The 27,664-nt window shown below is 46.1% G+C and overlaps 1 protein-coding gene across 8 annotated transcripts in view; it reads right to left on the bottom strand.

Moving 5' to 3' along the window:
- The window catches only part of ATP10B (ATPase phospholipid transporting 10B (putative)), a 285,082-nt gene that overhangs the window by 36,038 nt on the left and 221,380 nt on the right, over window positions 1–27,664 (bottom strand). For all 8 annotated transcript variants that reach the window (XM_046667349.1, XM_046667350.1, XM_046667353.1 and 5 more), the window contains 8 exons: window positions 27,086–27,217; window positions 21,634–21,761; window positions 19,832–20,084; window positions 18,551–18,789; window positions 8,157–8,348; window positions 6,072–6,669; window positions 3,593–3,702; window positions 1,501–1,627 (listed from right to left, as the gene is read on the bottom strand). In XM_046667349.1, the coding sequence (XP_046523305.1) occupies window positions 1,501–1,627; window positions 3,593–3,702; window positions 6,072–6,669; window positions 8,157–8,348; window positions 18,551–18,789; window positions 19,832–20,084; window positions 21,634–21,761; window positions 27,086–27,217 (1,779 nt within the window). The remainder of the gene's footprint in view (window positions 1–1,500; window positions 1,628–3,592; window positions 3,703–6,071; window positions 6,670–8,156; window positions 8,349–18,550; window positions 18,790–19,831; window positions 20,085–21,633; window positions 21,762–27,085; window positions 27,218–27,664) is intronic.

The raw sequence follows: 27,664 nt of genomic DNA, 5'->3' as shown, positions 1-27,664 counted from the left end.
GAACCAGCTGAGGAGCACTTCCAGCCCCTGAGCCCAAGGTGCTCCCCTGAAACAAAAGAAACCTGGGGGTGGGGTGGGGGGGGCAAGAAGGGGGTCAAGTGCCATAACGGGGTGACACTCCCATGGCCTTGTGTGGTGGATAGAAGCTCTGGCTTCTGTTGAAACGAGTTCTTGCAGCCAGCTTTCCAGGGGGCCTTGTGAGGCAGTAGGCAGAGGCCCTGCAGTCAGACACAGGAAACTAAAGGCTGAAGGAGGGGGGAGCAAAGCTCTTGCCCCATGCTTGCCGCCCATCCTACCAAGTCTTGCTGCCACCTTTTCTGTGTAAAGGCATCACTGTCTTCTTACAGCGTTCCTGGCACTGTCCTCTGGCACCCTGGCTGGCTGAGAGCTTGGACTAGTGCGATGTATCCAGAGGAGAAGCTAAGGCTCAGAGGGGTGTGGGAGTGTGTCCCTGGGCCCACAGCAAGGTCTCGATAGGGCCCAGATTTGGCCCTCGTCCTCGGTCAGCAATGCCTCCCAAGATGAAAGAAGGCTTGGCCCTGTGGCCAGTGTGTGCATGGTGTTCGGACACTGTCTTTCCTAGATCTTGTTCCCGAGCTGTGAGGAGATTAATCCTGATAAATAAAGCTCCCCTCTTCTTCCTTGGCAATGCTTTTCCTCCAAAAGAAATACAATGCTGTCTCTTAATTGGTCTCCATGCTTTTCATCTTTCCCCAAGCATATCAGTCTAACTTCCACACAGCAGCCAGAGGAATCTCAGGAAAGCACAAATTTGCCCTGCTTTTACTCCCTTCCCCCCTCCAAACTTTCAGCATCTGACCTACGTGGCCCTTGGTAATCTGGGTCCTGCTGACCTCGTTCGCTTCACGTCATTTCTTCCCCACACTCCGTGGTCCAGCTATCTCAGCCCTCTGAGTTTCCAGGCTTTCTCACCTCCAGGCCTTCGTTCGGGCCCTTCTCTCTGCCTGGAACACTCTCCCCCTTTGCCTGACCAGCTCCTCTTCTCTGTGCACCCTCCTTGGCCCTAGCGAGGTCGGCATTTCTACTTTGTGCTTTTATCCCACCAGGTACATCTTCCCGCCCTCATCACGCTCTGTTGAAATTACCTGTTTAATCTTCCAGATTCCTTGTTAACCTCTGAGCTCTAGGAGGTCTGGCCTGTGACACTCGCTCCCTGTCACAGCCCGATGCCTGGCATGCTCCTTGGCCCGGAGTAGGTGCTCAATAAACATTTGAATGACTAGAGGAGAAGCAGCCAAACTCCCAGGCTTTATCCAGCAGGGAGTGCAGGACTGCTCCTGGGGCATCCTCAGGAAGCTCTGTGTGGAGTCTGGGTTGGGTTTTGGCACATCCCTTTTGTGCCAAATACCTGGAAGGGCACCCCAGGGAAGGCTCCTAATTGAGACACATCTGTAACAGTGTCAGAATCAGGGCCAAGAACTCCCTTCCCACCTTGCAGCATTCCTTTTTTTCATTTAATCACGACTTATTTTTAGTTACCAAGTAAGGTGAGTTGATTCTCCAGATGCTCTGCAACCTTCATGAGAAGCTCGTCTCGGTTGTCGAGGGATGCCTCGGCCTCACGCCGGAAACTGGCCCATCGCCGGAAGTCCTCTTCACTTACGACCTATGGGACAGGAATAGGCTTGTTCCCAGCTCTGGGTGAATCCCTCCCCCTTCCCATGTGCTCGGTCTCGTATGGGCCTGTTTGAGCTTCGCTACACAATCAGATGGGGCTTTCTCCTCAATGATTTTTTTCTTTTGAGACATGAATCAATGAAGGATTGATCCTCATGTTCCATTATCACCAAGCATCTGTTGAGACCCTGCTATGCTCTGGGCACTGGAGGTATAACTGTGATCAAGACAGACAAGATCCCTGCAGGCCTGGGCTTACGTGCTAGTGGAGGGCGAGACACATCATCCAAGTAAATAATTTAAGAGAACAGATCATTTCAAAGAGTTCCATATGGAAAATGAAGAGGGTGATATGATGGAGTGTGCCTGGATAGACGGATAGCTGTGGGAAGAGGGGTATTTCATTTGGATCTTCAGGTATCTTAAACAACGGGACATGCAAGTTGAGATCTAGTGATGAGAAGGGTTCAGTCATGGGGAGGGGCAAGTGCAAAGGCCGTGAGGCATCGATGAACGTGGCTCTGTTTCTGTTTCTTGAATATACCAGTTGGCTGAAGGATGGAGAGCCAGGCAGAGAGGAGCCAGCAGTGAGGCTGGAAAGATAAGCAGTAGCTAGGTCCTGCATAGCCCCATAGACTGCTCCACCAGCTGCTGGAGGTGCCCAATAGCTGGAAGAATCTAACTAGAGGACACATCTTCCTCCTTTGGAGTCCCATAGCACTTTTAGAACCCTCTGCTGGCATCACATGCATACTGTCTCTTATAGCAATGAACGATTCTTTTGTCCACACATCAGATATTCCTTAATTTTCCCTCTGTGCCTGGTGCTATAGGGGAAACCAAGGGGACACAGGTCGGTCTTTTGCTCTTGAAGAAGTCACAGTCTTATTAGAAGAGGTAAAATAAGTACAAATAATTTCAGTGGAAAATAGAAGGTGGCAAGGGTATAACCACAATTTATAGAGTAATAAGTGCTGACAACTGTCCCAGGCACTGTACATGTGTCACTTTAGTTAATCTCCATGACAACTGTATGAGGTAGAGAGCACTAGGACCATTTTACAGATAAGAAAATCCAAAACTCAGAGAGGTGAAGAAACTTGCCCAAGGTTACACAACAGAGAAGTGGTGAGATTGGGACTTGTATCCAGGTAGGTCTGGCTTTACAGTGGATGCTCTTAAACTGTATGTGGCACTAAGCACCATAAAAGAGATGAAGCTCTCTGGGGACTTCTGGAAGAGAAACCACTTCTAGCCATCTAGAAACATATGCCCATCATAGCTCCCTTACCTGATTTTAGGGTCCTCATTAGATGCTCAGCTCCGGGATTCATAGCTCCCTTTGCCAGCCTCCCTGGCGGGGGCTGCAAAGCCAAAGACCTGCAGGGCCTGACGTAGGTGATGTACATGACTATAGCCGGGCCAAGGGCAATGCAATAGGGAATGGTGGGGACTGTGACCAGCCATATAACACAGCAGAATATATCCCTCATTGAAGGGATCAGATGCCACATGGCTCTAGCTGTTTGCTGCTATTCAAGAATGGAGACTCAGTTTGCCAGACCCTCTAAGTTTTCAAGAGAAAGCAGAAATCTAGATTTTTATGTGATTACATAAAATCTCCCAAATTTCAAATCTAGGCAAGTAATGCAAACTTCAAAAGGATACTTTGAAGGCAAAAGTATAACATCAAAAAATGATGTTATGAGTTATGGCTTATCAATGACATATGTAACGAGAAGCAGAGAATAACAAAGCCACAGTGATATGGAACCTTACCATTCAGATTTCTGCCCCAGCAATATTGTCAAAGTCATGGGTCTTTGTGGTGAGTCAGAATAGCTAATTTTGAAAATATTAAAACAACCAACATTAAAGGTCTTCCAAAAAGAAATAGAAAAGATGGAATGAGGGTTGAGGCTTTTCAGTTACTAAACGAGGAGTGCGTTCTCACCTTCTTGGCGATGCACAGGGTTCGAAGGCCATCTCTTGCATACAAGTCCAGATGCTTCTGGGTCCGGGCTCTGATTTTCCTCACCTTCTTTTCCACATCAGTGTCAGTCACTGTCAAATAGCCATTGTCCCCCATGAGGTCATGTACAAATGCTTATGGATACCTACTCCTAACACTCTGGAATCTTTAGAGGAGGAACCACCTTACAGCCCACTTCAGAAACACAGGGGAGCTGTCAGGGTGCCCTGGATGGTGATGACTCCAGGAGTCCTTAAATTGTCTGCTCTCTATATCTGATGATCAAAAGCCTGGCTGAGAAAAAGTCCTATTTAAGGAGGGTAGGTGGTCTCAAATATTGTTCCCAATCACCTGTTTGCAATCAGAATCACCTGGGAACTTCAACAAACACAGATTCCCAGGTCCAGTTGAAGCCCGGCTGAATCAGGGGACCAGAGGTCTGGGTCTCTGCTGATACCTAAGGTATGTTCCACGTAGCCACTGTAGATCCGGGTGACCAACTGTTTGCTAGCTCTTAGACATACTATCCATTACCTTCTCTGTCATCGACTTCAGCCCTTACGTTAGGTTGGGTTCCAAGACAACTACAGAACTGAATCTCATTGCTAAGTTCTTCAGCACATTGGGTTTGCCCAGGTAGGCTTTCTTCCTATATAAGAAATGGTCTTAGCAAAATATTTTTTGCATTTCCTATAAATCTAGTGTGAAAAACATTTCACTGTGTTGCTCAAAGTCCCCTTTATGAAGTCCTACATGTTTCTTTTAGAAGAAATTTATCTTTTTCTCTTGACATTCTAGTACTTTTATCTATCAGATAAGAAGAGGTTTTCAGCCTGGGTTGGCGGGTATGGGGCATGATTGATGCCTCACCACTTCCTTTAAGATGTCACAGACATCACTAACCAATTGTAGCTCTTTGTAAAGCTGAGCTTGGAAAAGCTTCAGGATCTTTCTTTACCAGGGCTGGATGGAGATTTTTAGAGGCCTAAGTAGTAAGCAGTTGTTTTGCACCTCATCCATCTCTCTATATAATGCAAAATGAAAAACACAATTCTTAACAGTAAGATAAGTATAAGGAAGTCCAACAAAGCTCTGATTTTTCCCATGATACTATTCTAAGGCTGTTTTCATGCAATATAAAAGTCCTTTCAAAGATTATTTTCTCATTTTTCAGGAGCTACTGTTTTCCTGATGCCTTAAGCACAGTCTTTGTGCATTTTCTTATTGAGCACTGTCCATAATGTTTTATTTTCAAAGACATCAGATCCTGGGATTAAACCATTTTGCCTTTGACCTGTGTGACTTTACCTTTTTGCCCAGGCTACCAGGAACCTCAGGGTCAAGTTGAATGTTGAAATACTGTAAAAATATTAAACCTGGGGTTATTTTCTCCCTCCTCTTCAAAGGGTTGCTTCTCAATTTCTATAGTAACATTGTGAATGTGTCTTTTATTGGAAGCATCTCTAATCCATTTTGGAATCAGGTGAGGAACAAATGAAAAAAACGTCTCCAGGGCAGCTTGGATGGGTGTTGCCCAGGGATAGAGTGCCATGGCTCCCTTGACTCAGAAACACTGAATTCACTTGTCTGCCAGAGTCTGGGGATGAAGAGACCTAATTAGCTCCCTTCCCATTCTAAACACTCATCAATCCCCACGAACCTCTTGGCTCTGATCCACAGCTGATAATGCAGGAGGCACTGGGCTGCCTGGGCAATTCTAAAGCTTGGCTGGAATCTCCTATCCTGGGAGAATCATAGCCCCATAACTGTCTTCTCCTTGTTAGCAATCAGGAAGCGGCTGCACGCTAATTCATGTCACTCCAAAATTGGATGCTGATATGTAGGGACTTTGGAACATTTTTCTGGCTTGGCACAAGTTTATGAAAATCCATTTGTGGGAGGCTTGGGAAAAGGATAATAAAGAGGGACACCTGAGGCTTCCCAGAGTGAACTGAGCCTGGTGCATGATTCTGACAGCACGGGGAGAGCTCTGAATTGGATTCAGGTTACCTGGGCCTAGGATTGACCATGAGTTAACTGTGCCATCTTTCTTAAGTCACTTCCCTCTCTGGGTGCAGCTGGCTTCTCTCCAAAACTAAAACTTAGGACCACAGTGCCTTCTATGGTATGTTAATAGATGTCCTGATGAAACAAACAAAAAAAATGTGTATGGACAATCCATGTTTAAATGAGTTTGGAAAACTGGAAACTGGGATAAATAGAGTTAAAGAGGTTTCTCTATTACCAGACTGCCCAAAGTCTTTAACAAGCTAGCGAGCACTATAAATCCCTAGGTCGAGGAGAGGTAGGATGCAGCGTGTTTTAAGGAATTTGCTTTGAGGAGAGATTCTTGTGGGCCTGCGTTCCAATTGGTACCCCCTGGAGTAAGTGACACTGGAACTTGACCTCCTCATTACCATTCCACACTGCCTCTACGGAGCCCTGGCGAGGTGGGACTTACTGCAAGCTGGGTCTTCCAGCAGGTCCATGATAACGGAGTCAGCACCCTTGGTGTAGACAACAATTTCACGGGTCAGTGGGTGCCTCACAACCACGGACATTCTCTTCCTGATGGAGTCGAAACCCAGGGTGCAGAGGACGTCAAATGTAAGGCAGGTACCCTGGGGCAAGCGCACAGTCACCTGCTCGGGCGTCCGGGACACCAGTGTGAAGCTGTAGGCATGGGCGGCATGTACCAGGGCAGCCTCATCAGGGCTCTCGGCCTCGTAACAGAGCTCGGGGCTGGCCAGGCCTAGGGCTGGGGCCTCCAGCACCTCCTCTAAGGAAGCGGCCGACCCAGACCTCAGGATGTCGCCCTGGTCCCATGTGCTGCTCCTGTAGCCACCATCAGTAGAGTAGTCTCCACTGCACACAGACGTGTCATCCCTTTCATCCGAGTCCGAGACCGGTATGTTGGGTAAACTCTCCCCCAGGTCAGCGTCAGAGGGTGCAGTAGACGAGAATGACTGGCTGAGGCTTGAAAGCTTCAACCTCTGGAAGAGCTGCTGAATCTTCTCCAGGGACAGGCCCAGAGCCTTGGTCGAGGGTGGCTCGGTGACCTTGTGGTCCAAAGAGAAAAGTGGAACGTTACTCTCAATGTTTGGAAAAATAGCAAGCCGTCTTATGGCAGAATAGGAAGGTCATTTTGCAATAAGTGAATTATTTGGGGCTTCTGTGATTGTGGGCAACTCTTCTTCTCTCTGTGAGCCTCAGTTTACCCGCCTATAACATGGAGGAGTTAGGCCATTTGTTTCCTTCCAGCCCCGGCATTGTAGGGATTAACAATGCTCATTTTCCTCTATCTTTGGACCATCCATTCTGATCACAGACAAAAGAAAGAAAAGGAGACAAAAGCCAGACCCACAGTGAGGGTTCACATTCCCTGAACTCTTCCCACAGCCTTGTCTGCTGTATCTTTGTGTGCAGCATCTCATTTCATTCTCCCAGCAACTCTAGGGGATACAATCATCATCCAACTTATGGAGGAGGAAACTGAGGCACAGAGAGGTTAAATAAATTGGCCATGCTCACCCAGTGTGTAGGAAGCAGAGCTAGGGCTCAAATCTGGGTCTGCCTGACTCCGGAAATTAGACTCTTGAGCTCCCTACCAGCTAAAGCCTCCCCATTAACTTGAGAATTGAGCTGGATGCTGTCCTTCCCAAAATGGTACTTCTTCTTTTCTCAAAAAAAGAGTTAATTTCTCAGATAATGCTTCCCGCCTCCCAAAACTCCTTGAAGACTTCTGATAACTTGGTGACTTTTCAGTGGCTGAAGTGGCTTTTCAGGGTAATCTGGAATCTGGAAGTAATAAGGGGAGGCTCTGGCTTGGTGCCTGGGTGAACCTTCTTTTTTTCTTGATTTTACAGCCACAAGTGGTAACACCTAATGTTCTCATCAGTCACTCACAAGGGAGCTTGGGTGAGAGTTCGTGGATAAAGACAAATCTATCTTTAATACTGAAAAGTCATTCAAAGTGTAACCTTCCATCAATGGCCATCCAGCTGCATTAGCTCCCAATTGGCAGAACATCATACATACTGTCAATTATTTTCTTAACCCCCATATAAAAGCAGAGACCAGCATAATATGATATTCTTATGGAGTCATACAGATGGTTCTGCCATGTATTAACCATACAGCCTTCATTAAGTCACTCAAGTTCTCTGAGCCACCGTTTCCTCGCTTGTTAAACCCAAAGACATACTTCACAGGGTTGCTGGGCTGTGAGGATTAAATGAAAATGCAGGTGAAGTGTTTGGAGCCTGGTACGTACCAAGTGCTCAGTAAATATTAACTCAATATATACCCAGATAGACACAAAATTTGAAAGCTACACAGAGAGCTCCCTATATGACTTTTTCCATTATATTTAAAAATGGGGAACATAGGCCCATAAAGGATAAGAGATCTGTTCAAGGTCTCACAGGCATGAAATGAGGACACTGTGGCTAGGGTTCAATGTCTTGTCTCTCTGTTCAGGGCTTCACTGCTCACCCTACCCCTCCTCCCATCCACCCTCCTACCCCCCACCAGCACCGGTTCTCACCCTCTGCCTGGGCTCGGTGCTTGTGGAGACCATGACGGAGTTGCAGATGGTTAGGGCGAGGAAGAAGTCAGCGATGGAGGAGATGGTGGAGACGGAAGACTTGGCAGGTGTGGTGTCTGACAGGGTCTCCAGCCACAGAGCAGCATCTTGCACCTTGCTCAGTAGGTTTTTATCTGGAGTCACATCTTTTTCCTGGGACAGAAAGGCCTGGGTGAGAGCCTTTCCTGAAGGGACTGGGAAGAAGGCCCCCTCCAGCAGGTGCTTTTCTCAGAAAGGATGATACAGTCTTCCCTGCCAGCTTGTATCCAGCACGCCTCCCCCTCCCACAGGCCTGGTCACAGCAGATTCTTATTTGATTCCTCCCTTTCCCTCAGTCCCACGTGTCCATCAGTTATAGGCTGTGGCAGGTCTTCCCTCTGAGTGTCTCCCTATCATTTAACCCTCATTCCTGATGCTTCCAGCCAGGCTCAGACTCTCTGGCCCTCAATCCTGAATTTCTGCATCAGCCTCTAAACGGATGTTGCTGCCTGTCACATGTTTTCTTTTCAGCCTTCGTATGTTTCACTCGTGCATCGTCCTAAAACACCATTTCCCTCAGGGTACTCTTGAGCTCCATAAACCTTCAGGAGATCTTCATTGTTGGCATGATCAATTCAGGCTGGCATCTAAATTCTTTCACAACTGGCATTTCCACTTTTTATTCCCACCGCTTCTCAACACGGACCATCAGCTCAGCTGGGTAGTCTGTTGGCTGCCTCCTGGATGAATACTTCTATGCCTCTGATCTCACCTTATTTGAAAAGTCCTCTCCTGTCTACCCAAATCCTACCTTGACTTCAATAACCATGAGAAGTCCCACATGTCCATGAGGTCTTAGCCAGCCCACAGTGAGTTCTCTGTCTCCTGAACCACAATAGCAGGTTCTTAACTCAAAATGTGCACCGGAGTTGGGCAGGTAAGGCGAATAATGGAAGTGGGCCAAAGTGCAGATGACGACACCATGGGATGGTGGGGGCTGTGACACCTGGCAGGTCCTATCTCATCTAAAAGGTGGCAACTGCTCTGCTAGCGAAATGCTCCAGTGTTGGTCAAGTTTGCCCAATCTCTTGAGTTTTCAAGAGATGATGTGGGCTGGATCTGACTCATGGGTTTCTAATTTTTCATGTCTTTGTAGAAGTTGCCACTTGTACGATCCCTTTGGAATTCACTACATGTTGACCTATATTTTAAATTTAATTTTCCTTTTTCTACGTTTAATCTCTCTAGAGATGAGGCAAGAGCCTCAAAGACAGAGACTGTGTTTTTCATAAAGTCGTATCTTCTAGAGCTCCAACTATTGCTTTGTTTGAGGCAGAAGTTCAACAAACACCAGCTCTCAATAGTTAGATATGACAAAAGCCATTCTGCAAAGAAGTTTCCACATAAGACCATTTCCATCAGTGTTCAGAAGTCACAGTATAATTAAAGTTTAGAAGAGAGTCAATGGCTGAAAAAGATGGACTGAGGGAATCTTGACTGATTTATGCAGGGTGAAGCCTGAGGGCCAATGAGCTAGCAGGCTTTACAAATAATAACCCAAGTGGAGATTTAAAAAACATCCTCTGGGGAAATAGTCCTCAGACTGTGTCTTCTCTGACTACCAAATGCAGTGACTCCAGAAATCAGACTCTGTCCTCCCCAGGGCTGCTGGCACAGGTGAGAGCCACTGGGGAGGAAACCTGGACACATGGAGCCCAAGGTGCTGGTGCCTGGAGGGATGAGAGCTGGATTTTCCAACAGCAGGGAGATTAAGGGAAACAGGGACTGGAGACGTGGTGGAGCAAACACCCTTCAAAGAGTTTCAGCCTTCATTTGGAGTGGTCTCCAAGATCAACATTCACACCTCCATCTTGTTCATAACATCTTAAGAAGACAATGTCAGACAAAAGTCTATTTATTAAAAGGAAGATGCTAGATGCTAGTAAAACTGCATCAGGTCTGCATTTCCTTTCATTGCCCTGTAAATAATAGTAAACAAATGATCTATACCATGTGGTGCCACTGACTTCAGAAATCTTGGGAAGGGAGCATGCCCCATCTTTTCTTTCTCTCTTTGAGTGCAGTCTTCACAGCAGGAGGTCACATTGATGAAACTCTTCCTACTTTTCCAAGCAATGTCATTTATGTGACCTGACTGCGTTCTCACAGTCATAAGTTGAAATGAAACTAGTCCCAACTTAATTGAAACCCAGAGAGATGAGATGACTTGGCCAGTGTCACCCACTGAGTTGGTGTAAAGCCAGAATCAGATGCCAGACCCCTGATTGCGAGTCTCGGGTTTTCCCTCTCTGTGGTCATGGTAAAGTTGCTATGTTCCCTTATTAATGCTCCTCTGCAAACTTCTCTAACAAGATTCCAGGCTCCATCCAGTGCCTGCCATCAGCTTACCAACACCACTCAAGGAACTCTGAGCCCATTTCTCACAATAGTAATGATGGTTCCTATTCATGTAGTGTTTCCTATATTCTGGGGACATCCATTTTCTCAGTGCATGCCCACAGCAACGTTATCTGTTGAGAGCTATTATCCTCCCAGTTACTTCTGAATTTTAGGTAAGGAACGGCTGCCCAGGGAGATTAAGTGTCTTGCCTAAGTTCACACAATAAGTGAGAGAGATTCCTTCAGTTGATCCAAGATAGCCTGACCCCAGAATTCATGCTCTTAACCTCCATGCCAGGGTGACTCCCCGATGTGAAGGACATGGCCTTTGACACTTGTTGACACCCCAGTGTCTTCAGTTCTGGCATCCCAAACACAACTGATGGGTTTATATATCTAATCCTTAGGGCTCAGCAGATAGCTCATGAGATTACAAAGGAAATTATGGGAATCTTCCTTTTCAGGAAATAGATTTCATTTTCTGTGGGGTACATGAACGGGATGATTTTAACCCTTACCACAGATACCCAGAGTTGGGAACAAGCTTGGAGGTCATCCAAGGCAAATACCCTGCTGTCCTGGGGATAAAAGTGAGTGTCAGCGAGGAGGCCAGTGAACCACTCAGGACGCACGTTCAGTTCGGGGCAGAACTAGGGCAGCTTTCACATCACCTGACTCCCAGCCTCTGAGAGCACACTGCTTTGCTCCAAGCCATGCATTATGTATTTCCAAACAGTGACACAGTTAAAATGATTTAATGGTTATTTATTGCATGTCCATTTACCCTCTAGTCTCTAAGTGCCATGAGGGCAGAGAGTGTCTGTGATGTGTCTCCAGTGCCTGGCAGACCGCAGGCACTCAAACCTCTGTTGACTAACTTCTAGCTAGGACACCCTGCTACGTCACCACTGATTAGCTCACAAAGTCTCTGTTAAAACTCTTCTTTAGTGTATTTCCACCCAATCATAGAGTGATGAGTTAAAAAAAATCTCTGCAAAGGGCCTACTTCTCTCTGGCCTTGGCAGCAGGCCCAGCCCACAGGTGTCAGCAGCAGATGTCAGTTGAGCTTTATCCAGTCACCACCGACTGTTTCCCCAGGCAAGGTTCTGCATGGTTCCCCTGGTCCACTGGTTTCCTGTCTGGTCCATTACCATTTAGAAACTTGGCACTTAGGACACTTAGAGAGAAAGCAGTGCCCCACCCATCTCTGGGCCTTTTGGCTAATCTATTTCTCCAAAGGAAAAGCAATAGAAATTTATGGGGCTACCAGTTGTTGAGATTAGAGCTTTGTGGCAGCTGGTTGGATCTATTGCAGAACACCTAAAGCTCAGGCAAACCCTCTCTGAGGAACATGATCTCTGACCTCATGCTACTCCCTCAAGGATCCCATCATTATCAATAGATTACATTTGTTGACAACTTTATAGCAAAGTGCTAAGGGCTTTCTTGTATGTCATTTAATCCATCATAACAGCATTGAAATAGCTATCATTCTCCCATTTTAATTATGAGGTGAAGGGGGCTCATTGAAGTTAAGTAACTTGTCTAAAGTCGCACAATCAGTAGAAGAGCTGGGTCTTGAATCCAGTTCTGCCTGATGCCAAGACCTGAACTCTTAAACACTATGCCAGCTCTTCCCAGACTTTAACGAGCACATGAATCAACTGGGCATCTTGCTAAAATGCAGATGCTGATTCAGTGGGTCTGGAGTGGGGCCTGAGCATCGACATTTCTACAAGCTCCCCGGTGGCGCTCATGCTGCGGGTCCGAGGACTAGAGTTTGAGTAGCAAGGATCTGTGCTACATGGCTGCCCTGTCACCCCTGCTTCTTTCCTGGCTGGGGTGTGTTCCACAATGAAGGCTGGAAAAGTAGGCTAAGCCCCACTGCGCCACTGACCTCTCAGTTTTAATGATAATGCACTCCAGTTCACACTGGTGACTGTCACTGATTGGCGGCTGCAGTTTGTCACTATAGGAATCCTTGGAACCAGCAGTGAAAGTAAACAGGAACCCTGGTGCCTAGGCCTGGAAAAAGCTCTTCATGGCACACTTCCGCCTACGTCTCCATCTCTTCCTTCGCCTTTCTCTGTCCTGTACTTTTGTTCCAGCTGTTCCTCAGAACCCCAATTCTCCATTTTGCTTGTGTAGATTTTCTCCCACTACAACAACGTGCACTCCTCACCTCTCTGACCAGATAGCCTTTTCCTTGCTCTGGTTCTTTAATTCTGTCTCAAATTCAGCTCAGGTGCTAACCCTTCCAGGCCCCCTGAGGCCTAGTCTGATGTACATGCACCTCTCCTGGGCTCTGAGAGCACTTCAGCACCCATATATCCCAACACTGAGAGCACGGTCCTATAGTCACTGGGTTCTTCTTGCCCCCTCATTGGGTTGTGAGCTCCTAAAATGAGTGAAAATACCCTGTTAGAGTTTATATCCCTAACGCCTAGAACAATATATGTCATATTGTGGGTGCTTACTGAATGTTTGTCGACTGACTGGCTGACAATAAATGAAAGGCTATTTTAAAGAAATGTACACATTGAGAAAACATAGAACTGGCAGAGATGGGGGGAAGCAGACCTTTCTATTTGTTGTTGGTCGTTGTCTAAACTGGTACAATCTCTTGGGAAGTATCAATCAAAATAAAAACTCACACACTCATAATTCAGCAATTCGGCTCTAAGAACGAATATTAGAGAAAAATTCACACATGTATAAACAGATGATGGCTCAACCATCTAACAAATTCTAACAACCATTAAAAAAGATGAGGCAGCTCTCCATTGAATATCTGTCTGTCTACATGTATGAAATATTCCCCCAGATTCGTTAGGTCAAAAAAAGGGCAAAGTCCAAACAGTATGTATGGTATGTTCCCGCTTGCAGTAACGGATGTGCTCACATGCATACCACACTCGTGTGTTTCTATATGGGTAAAACACCTCTGGGAAGGACACAGGAAACAGCAAATAACGGTTGTCTCTGGGGTGGTGGGGAATAGAGGAGGACGGAAACTTACTTTCCACCTTTGACCTTTGGCTCCTTTTGACTACTTAACCATGTGGTCATATCACCATTGTGGAAACAAACTTTCTTGGGTTTTGGGGAGCTGGAGGCTGAAATCGTGTTTAGGGCGGTGTTGTTTCTGCCCTGGCTGAGGTTGTGCCCTTGATGATACTGAGTTTGGTTCCAGATCTGGGAGAGCCCAATCTTAGTAAATATTTGCTTCAATAGAAGCACATGGATTATTAAGGTAAGCTTTTCCCAAATGTGATGTCAGTCCCAAAGGAAAAAAGTCAGTGGCCTAGCAAGAAGGGACTTTCCCAGATCTTATAAGACCTCAACCCCTTGTGAACAGAGTCACTGTAGCCATGTGCACCCACTGGGGACTCTGGAGGCTCAGAGAAACTGAGATAAGCTTTAGCTGTTCCTGCCCTGTGTGTTCACATCACATCCAAAAAGATTTTGTGTGCTTGGCTAATTGAATCAGGACTCTTATCCAACTTTCCGTGGGAGTGTGTGTAGGTGGACTGTTCCCGCCAGCCTGGAGCAGACCCGAAGGGCTGCACAAATCTTTTCCAAAGAAAGAAAGGAAGACCAAGATGCAGGAAAGCAGGCAGAGGGCCAAAGACACCTTTACTCTTCTCTATGGCATTCTTCCCAGAGGGCAGCAGGGGCCATGCCCACAGAAGGGAGTGGTGGTGCAGTGTGGAGGGCCTAACCGGCTCCTATGTAAATTACGTGATTAGGAAGACACTCCTTGGTCTGACGATTCTGGAAAACATTTTGCAAGTGGCACTTCTAAACAAAGATTCTCTGCTCAAATCTTGGCTGCTTACAGACCAGGAGAAAAAAAGGCATTTCATTTTCCATCTGCCAGTACCCCTAAACACTGGCTCAGAACTCACCACTTTCATAAGTGTATCACCCCACCCTAAAGCCACGGATTTTACAGCAGCCAATTAGGCGACGACAACCTAATGCTTCCCTATTTATTGTAGTAAAAGAAAAGGCCAGTTTTTGTTGCTGATGCTCATTTTACTTTTGGTTTAGAGCAAAGGGCTAAGGAAATCAACACCTGGCTTCTTTTAAATGTGGTAGGGTGCTCCACCATGACCTGGCACCCCGGGGTTCAAGAGCAAGTTCTGGCTGAGCTTACAAAGGGACGGTAAAGAACTGGTGGTGCCAAGAGATTATCAGACCAGATCAGATGCCAGATGGGCAGGTGGAGGAGGAGGTAAGCTCAGAGAGCCTGCCGAGAATGGGTGCGGGTGGGAACCAGAGGGCTCCCTTGGGCTGTCGTAGATGTTCTCTATGGACTAATTCAAGGATCTGCCACTCCAGCCACACACATTCTGCAGGTTAGTGTCAGATCCCTCTAAGAAAGCATAAATCACCCCCTTCAGCCAATGCCTCCCAAACTGTAGAAGGTGCTCATTTGAGCCAAATGAAGATCATTTCCTAATGGGGCAACAGTATGCTTAGAGAGGTTCTCAGTCTTGATTGCTCACTAGAATCATCGGAAATAGGAATATGAATGTTCAGGCCCTACCATAGACCAAATATATCAGAATTCGAGGGGAGGGCGCGTGACATCGTATTTTACGAAAATTCCCATTTCCCCTCCCATGTCATCAGATATGTGACCACTTGTCCAAGGTAGAGAGCTTTCCTTCAGAAAGATCAGCTAAAACTTCTATGAGCTATCCTTCTGTCTGGAACACTTGACTTTAAGAATTAAATCCTCAAAATAAACTCATGAAGCAGAAAACAATAATGCTTTTAAAGATGGAAACGTTGAGGCTTTCAGCCCAGTAAGTTGACCAAAGTCACGGGGCTAATACGTGGTGGAGCTGAGATGAAAGCCTAGGGCGTTTGACTCCAAATGTGCCTAATTCAAAGCTAAAAGGGACCTTTCAGGTCAGCACAAACGTTATGTTTCTTGATTTTCAGAACAGTTGGTGAGAGTTGTAAGCCAAATATTTTCAGGTGATGAAACAGGGAAGGAAAGAAGTTTGACATGTTGCTTAAGGTTACCCAGCAAGCCAGGAGCAGAGCTGAAACCAGAACCTACGCTTACTGACTCGTAGCCCAGTGCCCTCCCTAGCAAATATCCAGGGATGCTATTATCCCACTAACCCCAGATTTGCAAGCAATGTGACTGTAGAATGGCATATTTGGCAGTTCATAAAGAGAACCTATCACCATCCTTACGTGCCCAGGCAACAAGAATTGGGTCTTAGTCTATGAGTCAATGTCCTTATTGTTCCTGAATGAACTTAGTCAGACCTTGGTTTTGAAAGTGCCAGCCAGGGCAGAATGATGACATCCAGGACCTGGAGATAGCTCACAAGTTTATGTGTCTGTTTCACTGACCATCAACCAAAGGCCCTGAATAAAAGTTATACCGGCTGGCTGAGGGTTGCAATTTTCCCGGGCTACTGAGATTTGTCAGGTTGAACAGGGGACAGAAAATCTGTGGTTACCAACTGAGATCTACAAAGGAAAGCTCCCTTTTTCTCCCCTTGCATCCTGGGGGAGACATTCTCAGTTAGGTGGGATGCTCGTGGTATCTAGAACAAGAGAGTACCAAAAGACGCCAATAGTGAAAGGCCTAGAATCTGCGCCTAATGAGAATTCACTGAATTCATTGTTTAAATATTTAAAGAGCTGGGGGAACAGCATTCCATCCAGAGGGGACAGAATTAAAGAAGAGAAAGACTTGACAGTATGCATGTCCTGTGGTTATCTTACTGGGGAAAATCAAAAAGAAAAAAAAAAACCAAAAATCTTCCTAGATGCATCTATGGATCATTCCTCCTGTATGTTTATGAGCCTCATATGTCTTAACACATTGTTACTGTTTCATCCCCACTAATGATGCATTTCTGTGAATGGCAATAGCATGAGAGAATGAACTCAACTTTGTACTCATCCAAAGTTAGAGAAGTAACAACCCAGAACAGATAGACTGACAGAATTTCTTCTTTGTTACAGTTAGAAAACATAGTCCTGGGTTATGAATACTAGGTAGCAATATGGAAAATGTTTTTTTTGTGAGGAAGATTGGCCCTGAGCTAATATTTGTGCCAACCTTCTTCTATTTTATGTGGGATGCTGCCTCAGTGTGGCTTGACGAGTGGTGCTAGGTCTGTGCCCAGGATCCGAACTTGTGAACTCCTGGCTGCCAAAGTGGAGTGTGTGAAGTTAACCACTACACTACTGGGCTGGACCCTGGAACATGCTTTTGATATCATGTCAGGGTGAAAAAACACCCAGCACCTATAATTTATATGTACTATGACTGAAAAAATGTTAAATATATGTGGTTATTTGTATACTAATGGGGAAATAAAAGACTGGAAGGAAATTCACCAAAAGGATCATTTTGAAAATCTAATTTCTAGTAATGGGATAATAGCACTTCAGGTCCCTCCATTAATATGTGCGTCTTGTTCAAGCTGGCTAGGGTTCCCTCTGACCTTTTCTGTAAGTGCAGAAGACTCCAGATGATGTGTTCCCTAGAGAAAGAGCATGGTGTGGAGGGAAGTGGAACGGGACAGGCAGCAGAAGGCCTTAGTTCTGGCCTTGATTCGAGGGAATGCTGTGTAATCTTGGGGAAGGAACTCAATTTCTTCACCTGCTACCTGGACATTTACTGATGGCTGTCCTCATGGATCAAAGGTGAAGGGACCATACCCAGCAAGCCCTAGACCAAAGTTGCAAAGTGGAATGTCATAGGGGCCAGGCAGGTAACTAAGGGAGTGAAGTGGGCTTGGTATTTTTTTTTTTTAACACTAGACCTGGCTATTTTTATTATTTTTATTTATTTTTTTTTAAAGATTGGCACCTGAGCTAACAACTCATGCCAGTCTTCTTTTTTCCTTCTTCTTCCTCTCCCCAAAGCCCCCCAGTACATGGTTGTATATTCTAGCTGTAGGTCCTTCTGGCTCTGCTATGTGGGGCACAGCCCCAGCATGGCCTCATGCCATGTCCACGCCCAGGATCCGAACCGGCAAAACCCTGGGCCACTGAAGCAGGGGGTGTGAACTTAACCACCAGGCCACGGGGCTGGCCCTGAGCTGGGTAATTTTGACATAGATGTTCTTTGCTTCACGATAATTTAGGACTCTTTATCAATGATGATCACATTCTCCCATTTTTCTTGAAATGCATAAGTCTTACAGGCTTATCTTTTGTTTTTCTACTTTGTAGAAACATGAGCATGACAAATATTTCTCTTTCCTTTTAACTGTATTGTCGGAAAAACATGCACAATGAGCAACTGCTGGCCCTCAGCTCAGTGATGGGGATAAACAGAAAGGGAGGGTGGTAGACTGTGAGTAACTGAAGCCTGCACACCCAGTCTAAGTGGCATCAGCTCCTTAATTCAAGCTAATTATTGCCGTGAGGAAATGCTGGCTTAGTGTGGAGAAATTTTCCAATTCCATTTTTTTAAAGATTCACCCCAGAGCAAACCACTGTCCCCAATTTTTTTTTCCCCCCCCCCCCCCCCCGCCCCCCGGAATCCACCCAGTACATAGCTGTGTATTTTTTAGTTGTGGATCCTTCTAGTTGTGGCATGTGGGACACTGCCTCAGCATGGCCTGATGAGTGGTGCCATATCCATGCCCAGGATCTGAACCAGTGAAACCCTGGACCACTGAGGCGGGGCGTGAGAACTTAACCACTTGGCCATGGGGCCGCCCACTCCAATTCCATTTTTTAAACAGAAGCCAGAAATCTATGTTTGTATGAAATCTTCCAATTTCTAAACACTGAACATTTGAAATTAACAAGAATTTCATATACCCAACAAAACATATGTACGTGGATTACATACAAGACCAAGGGCTGCCGTTTTGAGAGTTTTTCAGGGTTCATATAGTCTTTTCTCTTCCATACCCTAGAGCCCTCTCCCATCTCTCCCACACAGAGGCCACTAGCAATTCAAAGAGGAAAAGGCATGGACTTACTATGGAGCTGCTGAAGGCCACAGGAGACAGCGAGCTTTCACAGCGCCCCATGGACCTTTGTCGGGAGTGTCCTTGGATGGGTACCCGGGCACTGTGGCACCTCCTCAGAGGCTGGGCCCCTCTCTGGCTTCTCATTGTTGCCGGGCCATGGGCCCATCTGGCTGGGACGGTCAGGCAGCGGTATTGGATCCACTCTTCATTGTCTGAGTCCAGCTCCTTTGGGGTCTCCAGTCGCTTGGCTGTGAGAAAGGAGTTCTGTTATTGCACCAGCCATACGTTGGCCAGGTCACAGTTGGGGAGATGCCAGACTTTAGGGTGAGAAGAGCATTGTGCTGCTCTGGAAAATAGGCAGGGGGCTGCCCTGACTGGAGGAAGAAGGGAGCAACTGAGCCACACAGTTTCAAATCCTTGCTCTGCTGCCTCCTAGCTGTGTGATTTTGAGCTTTGACTAAACCCGTGCCTTTATTTCCTCAATTAGGGATTTTAAAAAAGTACCTAACTCCCAGGGTTGTTTTGAAGACTTAATGATATGTTACAGTGACTAACATACTCTAAGCACTAGTAATGGCAGCTGTGATTATTGGTAAAAAGAGGTCAGAAGCTCCCATGTAAATGGTTACCTCAGTGGCAAAGGGGATTGGGCTGCCTACAATATCTCTTCCTTCATCTTCTCCATCCCTCCCACTCCAAAGAATGAATGCTGCTCTCTTGAGAATTTCTCCTGTTAGTGTGTGTGTGTGTGTGTGTGTGTGTGTGTGTAAGTCCATGCAAGATGACAGTCCAGGCATTTTACAGCCATATTTCCTAAGTCAAAGCTTTGCCTCAGTGAAAACCCAAGAGATCAGCTAGCATGGAAAGCATTTCCTGGATGTATCGAATCTGACCATACGCCTAGACGTAGGCCTGTCCTGACATGTCAGGTAACGTGACCTCAGAAATTCTCAAAACTTGGCTGTATGACTGCCCCATAATTGGGACACATCCCCAGTCCATTTCTGACAGACAAAAATCCTGTGTATGAATGGCACTAGATAAAGATTGACCGGAGAGCGACTACAAAGGAGATCACTGATAGCCTTTGTGAACAAATGGAAGTGTACAGGTGATAAGAATAGCACTGATCTGTGACAAGGAAGCCTACGGGGATCCAGGGAGCAGCTTGCCACAGAGCCTCACGGCATCTGTGGGGAGCCTGGATAATGTCTTTTATTGCTATTTTCTTAGGAGAGAGTGGGCGATTCCTTTAGCAAGAGCCATAGGAGCCCTTGAAAGGCCTCGCACCATTTTCTTGGTGAGAATACTCGCTGCCCATGATGGTACAACGCCGGAACACCATCTTGTTCTCGGTCAGCGTCCCTGTCTTGTCGGAGAAGATGTACTGGATCTGGCCCAGGTCCTCAGTGATGTTGAGGGCTCGACACTGAATAGCCAAATCGGTCTCTTCGTCGTACAGATCAAGGTCATTGTGTAGGAACCAGACTTGCCCGAGCTTCACCAGCTCAATGGACACATACAGGGAGACCGGGATCAGCACCTGCAGGGAGAGAATGATTCCCACTGTCTCAGAAACCAGGCCAGTGCCCTGCCTCAGCACCCTTGCTAGTGGGTAGCAAAGGCATTTACGGAAAATGGAGGTCAGCTCACGTGATAGACTTTCTTTGAGAAACTAAAGGTCAATGACTCCATGCCTCCCTTGGAAGTTTTAGGGGAATCTGAAGAAGAGATGCGCCTTCTTCAACCAGGGATGTCTTGTCTGAGGCAGGCACTCACTACTGGTTGTCTAATGACCGAGCGGGGAGGGGGTGGGAACTCTGGTGCCCCTGGCCAGAGTCTTCTGACCCCTTGGATCTGTCTCTCTGCTGCCGAGGGCTGCCGCTCACTTTTGCAGGTGTTCAGACCCATTATTGATTACTGTTCATGAATTTGAGACCTAATATCTATCAAGGGCTTGCTGTGTGTCAGATGCTGTGCTAGGTGCTGGAAATGGCAGTGAACAGAACAAAATTCCTGGCCTTGAACACCTCACATTCTAGTAAACAAACAAACAAATACATATTGGTTGGTCTAAGTCTCAGGAAGAAGGTAAGGAAAAGTGAAGAGGGTAGAGGGTGATGGCTGAGGGGGACTCGTTCATAAACCACGACCTTTGAGCAGAGACCTGCAGAAATGAGGGTGTGAGGTTATCTGTGGCAGGAGGAGTGGGCAGGCGTCTGGGGGTAAGTGTCAGGAGGCCTCGGACGTGAAGGAGCAGGAGACAAGGCCAGGGAGGGAGTCAGGGGCCAGGTCACTTAGGGCCTCGTTGGCTGCGGATTTTACTTCGAGCACATGTGAAACCATCAGAGGGCTCTGTGCAGAGCTGAGTAGGATCTGACTCGCATATGAAAAGGATTGCTCTGCTGAATGAATGAATGAACTAACGACAGAAAAAGCTTCACCAGTAAGAGGACAATGAAACACTCTCAAATACTACAAGAAATAGAATGTAGATGGAGCTTCATCAAAACAAAACTACGACTTCCCTCATCTTTTCCTAGATTGTGATTTCTTAGGCTGAAGATTTTTTTATTCATCACTTTATCCCTTACAGCCTCTCTCCTGTAGGTGCTCTATGTTTTGTTTTTTTCTCCCATGTAGGGCCAGTTCTGTTCTTCTGCATCTCAATCTGTCAAATGCTAAAACATTAACCCGTGGTTTCTTTCTCTCAATGCTTGGGGCTTGAGAGCTCTTGGTAGTTCTCTGTGCTGCTTTTTCTTCTTTTGTTCCCAGGTCATGAGGGTTTTACTTGTTCTGTGGCACAATGGATCACTGCTGTAATCATACTCTTAAATAGGAAAGCCTGATCAATATCTTCCTTTGCTATTTTCCGGGGATAGGGTCCCCTCCTCAAGGCAAGGTTGGTCCTGACATTACCCCAAATGTGAATGCTTTCAAAGACCCACAGGAAAGCAAAGCAGTGAACATTTCCCCATCTCAGTCCAGTTAGTTCTTTCTTGCGGCCAGCACTGATTTTTCTTTATTACACAAAGTTGTATGGGTATTGGCCACAGGTCTTCTTGAGCCCCTAGGTAGGGAGGGTTTCCTACCTGGAGCAGGATGATCATCGTGAGGAACATGTAGAAGCCCCCAAGAGCAAGGGGAACGAAGCTGCCATCGGCATCTGGCACGTCAAAGGGAGGGTGTTCTCTAAAGGTCCCATTCCAGAGGCCGTGACCTGAGAGGAGGCAAAGTCAGGATGAGGCAGAATCTCCACTTAGTCCTAAAGTCGGTCAGTTACATCAGCACTTGGCCTATTCCCCGAAATGAGTGTACTCTGGAGGAGCCCATCCTTACTCTATACAACACAGTTCTGTGTGCGTGTGTGTGTGTGTGTGTATTCATTTAGCTCTGAAGTGGTCCTTCATATACCCTACATTTCAATCTCTTGATAGGCATTAATTCTGTCCTTCCAGAAAAGACTAGCATGTGGTCTGCTCACATTTTGATGAAGTTCTGTTATACAGGGATTGGAAAGAGAGAAAGGGACATGAGTTCTTTTCAGCTGTGTGGTAGAAAGTGCATGGCTGGGGAGTCTTGGCAGACTTGTATGCTAGTCCCACTTCTTCCCCCATGCACGTACTCATCCATCCATCTGCTCATCCACCCATTCACCTACTCATCCATCCATCCACATACCTGACACATCCATCCATGAATCTCTCTGTTCATCCACTCCTCCCTGCCTGTCTCTATTCAAGAAGGAATCCATCCTAGTTCTTGTCCTTGAGGAGTTCCCTACCAAGTCAGGGAGCCAGATGTAAAGGGATAAATCCCATACAGTGTGAGAGATGCTACACTACAGTCTTGAATGCTATGAGAGCCCACAGTAACAGCACCAGATATAGACAGAATCCTATCTTTTCTTTCCTGCAAATGGGGTTAACAACACTCATCATCTGTGGATTAATAAGATGAAGTACATCCACAGAGCTTTCTGAATCTCAGCATCCTCATCTGTTAATTTGTAATAATACCTTCACCATAGGGATATTGTGAAAATAGAATAATCTAACATGCATAATGCTCTCAGCATCAGGGTGGGATGCATAGGGAATAAAAGGCATAGGGAATGCTGCCCTGCCCCCACGATGCTGCTTTGCCCAGGAGTTTGGGCCAAATGCCATCACATGTGGTAGAAGAAAGGAGACTTACAGACATGAGGTTATTTGAAGGTAATAGTATAGAGCAAATGACTAAGGGCCAGTACATGGCGTGAAGTTAGGGCCACTGGCCTTCCGAGGAACTAGAGACCATGAGAGCAGCCCCATGGAGGAGGAGGCCTTGAGGGGTCCTGGAGCCGGGGTGGGTGTTGGGTGAACAGAAAGGCCAGGGGAGGGCATCCTGGGCAAAGAAAAAAGAAATACCACTTTTACACAGTTGAAGTAAACACGTGATAAAGAACCCTGGAATGGCGCTCACTTGAGAGTTTCACCTCCTGCAGGTGTGCTTTAGTTAGACACCCACAGAGACCCGTCACTGTGAATGAGGCACCATTCTCAGACAGAATAGAATTCCGCCCCCTCCATTTCTTTCTCCAATTATTTATCATTTTAGGCAATCTACCAAGCTGATTCTGGTTTGTCTGTGCCTTATCTCACTGTGGGACCTTTTAATCATTAACTTCCTTTCTCTGGAGACACAGTGAGATGATCTCAAATGCCCTTTCCAGATCGGACAGTCCCTGAAAAAGCTGTCTCGAAGTAGAGGTAACAGTCCCTGCAGTGTCTAGAAGGGCCCGGAGGTGGCCACACGGAGGGCAGTTTTCTTGTTTTTCTGCTTTCCTCTGCTCCAGGGGCTCCCCTTCCAGCTGTGAGCCGCCCCCACGTGGAGTGCTCTTAGACACATCTGGGATGTGTGTTAATTAAAAACTCCAGGCCACCCAGAAGACTAAATCCCACCATCTTCACTGTGGTCACACGATTCTCTCTGGGCCCTTGGAAGGTCTTAGCCTTTCAGACACTATCTTGTAAAAACACCACCGCTGCTCATTGGTTTGAGATCAGCAGGTGGTTCTGGACTCAGCACATGAGTTCTTCCTCTTAATCTTCCCTGGTCCTTTTTGGAGTCTCCTTTAGGGTCCTGAGAACCACCCTTAGAGTTCAGCCATAGAGGGGAGAGCAGGTAAGAGTGAGGCTCCCTCTTTGCCTACACTCTGAGGAGCAGCTCGAATGGCTCACATCCTGGCGCCTCTACCTTCCCAGCTCCCCACACTCAGCAGCTGTAGATCTCGGTCACAGCCTGGTGCTCCTCATGTCTTCATTCTCCGTCTTGCTGTTGCCACACCAAACAGCCAACTGCTCTTTGCATAAAATGATTCTCCTTCCTATGTCTGTGCTTTGCCTGCCCTGTCCCTGGGGCTAAGAGTGACCTCTCTATTTCTTTTCACAGCTGCGTGCCCCATCCACCTGCCTCTTTTGGTGTGTGCCTACTGCATTTGGTGATCAGCTCTAGCAGCTACCTCTTCAAGGAAGACTTCCTTCCTTGATGCTCTCACAATGCCTGTAGTAGGATGAACAATGGCCCCCTAAGATGCCCACATCCTAATTCCTGGGCCCTGAGAATATGCTATCTTATATGGCAAAATAGAAGATAACGTATCTTTGCAGATGTGGTTGAGTTAAGGATCTTGTGACGGGGAATAGTAACCCGGATTATCCAGGTGGGCCCAATGATGTAATTATAAGTGTCCTTATAAAGTGGAGGCAGAGGGAGAAACTATGAGAAAAGGAGAAGGAAACATGAGCAGAGGTTGGAGTAATGCACTTTGAAGATGGAGGAAGGCGCTCCTAGAAATTCAAAAAGACAAGGGACAAGTTTTCCCTTCAGAGCCTTCAGAAGGAGTGGCCCTGCCAACACCTTGATCTGAATCCAGTGAAATTGATTTTGGACTTCTGAACTCCAGAGCTGTAACAGAATAAACTAGCGCTGTTTTAAACCACTACATATGTGTTAACTTTTTATGGCAGCAATAGGAAACTATTGCTATAGGAAACTAAGACTAACGCAGGTCTCATGTGCAGCCCTCACTGACTGATTCTGACACTGTTCCTGTTTCTGTTCAGGTGTTGGACTCCTCCCTGCTAGACGATGAGCCCTTTGAGGACCAGTCCTCAGACTGACTCATCTTGCTATCTTCTCACGCCAAGAGAGTGCCTGGGTTCAGGAAGTATTTCTTGGACAAATAAATGATAGGTGATATTCCTAATATTTAGAGTATTTAATATGTTCAAGAAATTTTCACATGCATTTTTATTTCATTGGCATTTTCTTAAAGTACAGGCATACCTCGTGTTATCGCACTTTACTTTATTGCACTTTACGTATATTGCGTTTTTTACAAATTGAAGGTTTGTGGCAACCCTCTGTTGAGTAAGTCTATTGGCGCCATTTTTCCAACAGCATTTGCTCACTTCATGTCTCTGTGGCACATTTTGGTAATTCTTGCAATATTTCAAACTTTTTCATTTATTGTATTTGTGATCTGTGATCAGTGATCTTCGATGTTACTATTGTAATTGTTTTGGGGCACCACAAACTGTGCCCATATAAGATGGCAAACTTAACCGATAAATGTGTGTGTTCTGACTGCTTCACCATCTCTTGTTCCCCTTTCTCTCTCCCTCTCTTGGGGCCTCTGTATTCCCTGAGACACAACAATAGTGAAATTAGGCCAATTAATAACCCTACAATTTCCTTAGCCAAAGCCTAATCCAGAGCGAGACCCTAGCTCTCCTCAATGCTCTGAAGGCTGAGAGAGGTGAGGAAGCTGCGGAAGAAAAGTTTGAAGCTAGCAGAGGTTGGTTCCTGTGGTTTAAGGACAGAAGCCATCTCCATAACATCAAAGTATCAGGCGAAGCAGCAAGTGCGGGTATAGAAGCTGCAGCAAGTTATCCAGAAGATCTAGCTAAGACAATTAATGAAGGTGGCTATGCTAAACCACAGATTTCAATGTAAACAAAACAGCCTGCTATTGGAGGAAGATGCCATCTAGGACTTTCATAGCCGGAGAGGAGAAGTCAATGCCTGACTTCAAGGCACAGGCTGACTCTCTTGGTAGGGATTAATGCAACTAGTGACTTTAAGTTGAAGCCAATGCTCATTTACCATTTCATAAATCCTAGGCCTTAAGAATTATATTAAATCTACTCTGCCTGTGCTCTAGAAATAGAACAACAAGCCTTGATGACAGCACATCTGTTCACAATATGGTTACTAAATATTTCAAGCCCACTGTTGAGATCTACTGCTCAGAAAAAAAGGTTCCTTTCAAAATATTACTGCTCACTGACAATGCACCTGGCCACCCAAGAGCCCTGAAGGAGATGCACAACAAGATTAATGTTGTTTTCACGCCTGCTGACACAACATCCATTCTGCAGCCCGTGGATCAAGGAGTCATTTTGACTTTCAAGTCTTATTATTTAAGAAATACAAGGCTTTGCAAGGCTATGGCTGCCATAGATAGTAATTCCTCTGATGGATCTGGGCAAAATAAGTCGAAAACTTTCTGGAAAGGATTCACCATTCTAGATGCCGTTAAGAACATTTGTGACTCACGGGAAGAGGTCAAAATATCAACATGAACGGGAGTTGGGAAAAAGTTGATCCCAACCCTCATGGATGACTTTGAGGGGTTTGAGACTTCAGCGGAGGAAGGAACTGCAGGTGTGGGAAGGGCAAGAGAACTAGAATTGGAAGTGGAGTCTGAAGATGTGACTGAATTGCTGCAATCTCATGATAAAACTTTCATAGATGAAGAGTTGCTTCCTAGGGATGAGCGAAGAAAGTGGTTTCTTGAGATGGAATCTATTCCTGGTGAAGATGCTGTGAAGATTGTTGAAATGACAACAAAGGACTTAGAACAGCACATAGACTTAGTTGATAAAGCATGGCAGGGGTTGAGAGGATTGACTCCAGTTTTGAAAGTTCTCCTGTGGGTAAAATGCTATCAAACAGCATCACATGCTACAGAGAAACTGTTCCTGAAAAGAAGAGTCAGTTGATTGTGGCAAACTTCATTGTTGTCTTATTTTAAGAAATTGCCCCAGCCACCCCAGCCTTCAGCAACCACCTCCCTGATCAGTCAGCAACCATCAACATCGACGCAAGACCATCCACAAGCAAAAAGATTACGACTTGCTGAAGGCTCGGATGATGGTTAGCATTTTTTAGCAGTATTTTTTAATTAAGGTATGTACCTTGTTTTTTTAAGACATAATGCCAATGCACACTTAATAGACTACAGTTTAGTGTAAACATAACTTTTATATACCCTGGGATCCCAAAAAATTTATGTGACTCAATTTATTGTGATATTCGCTCTATTGCAGTGATCAGGAACCGAACCCCCAATAGCTCCAAGGTAGACCTGTACAGGGTAGGCTTTATTTTTAATTAATTCTATTTTATAGATGAGGAAGCCAAGGCTCAGAGAGTTGAAGCAACTTGCCTAAAGAAACAAGATTACTATGGTGTTGTTCTTTCCAGAACATTCCATACCTATAGCTCCAATGAGGCACATGAGGAAGAGGAGCCCGATACAGAAGAAGATGTTGATGTTCATGCGCCGCTCGATCTTGCTGCGTTTGTACCGCGGGCCGCTGTTGTTCAGCATGGCTTTCGTCTCATGGCCTTTGAGAGAAAATGCAGTAATCAGTCCTCGGCGCCTGTTTGCCTCTGGCCTGGCAGACACCCTCTGCTCTTCTCGCAGGAGCTTACGAGAAAAGAGAGGCTTCGCTCTCTAACCTGAATCTGTCCTGCCGCAGGGAGGTTGCCGAGAACAGCTGTAGAGGCCTCACACAATTTGTCAGCAGGTATTTATTGGGCATCCCCTACATGCCAGGCACTGTGGTGGGCACTGACAGAGTGACCATGCACAGGCTGTGCACTGCACAATTCTAGAGGTAGCCCTCGTTTTGTAGTTGTCATAGATTTGCAAGTTTATTATGACACATTTCTGGCAAGTGACAGTAAGCTGTCTTGAGGAAGAGCTATCTTTCTCTAATTTGCACAAAGGTGCTGTTATGGGCTAGTGGTGGAATACAGTGTCAAGACAGATGACTCACATTCTGGTGAAAA

The sequence above is a fragment of the Equus quagga genome, chromosome 7 (assembly GCF_021613505.1).
Source record: "Equus quagga isolate Etosha38 chromosome 7, UCLA_HA_Equagga_1.0, whole genome shotgun sequence".
Classification (NCBI taxonomy): domain Eukaryota; kingdom Metazoa; phylum Chordata; class Mammalia; order Perissodactyla; family Equidae; genus Equus; species Equus quagga.
This window is presented reverse-complemented; position numbering and strand designations above follow the sequence as displayed.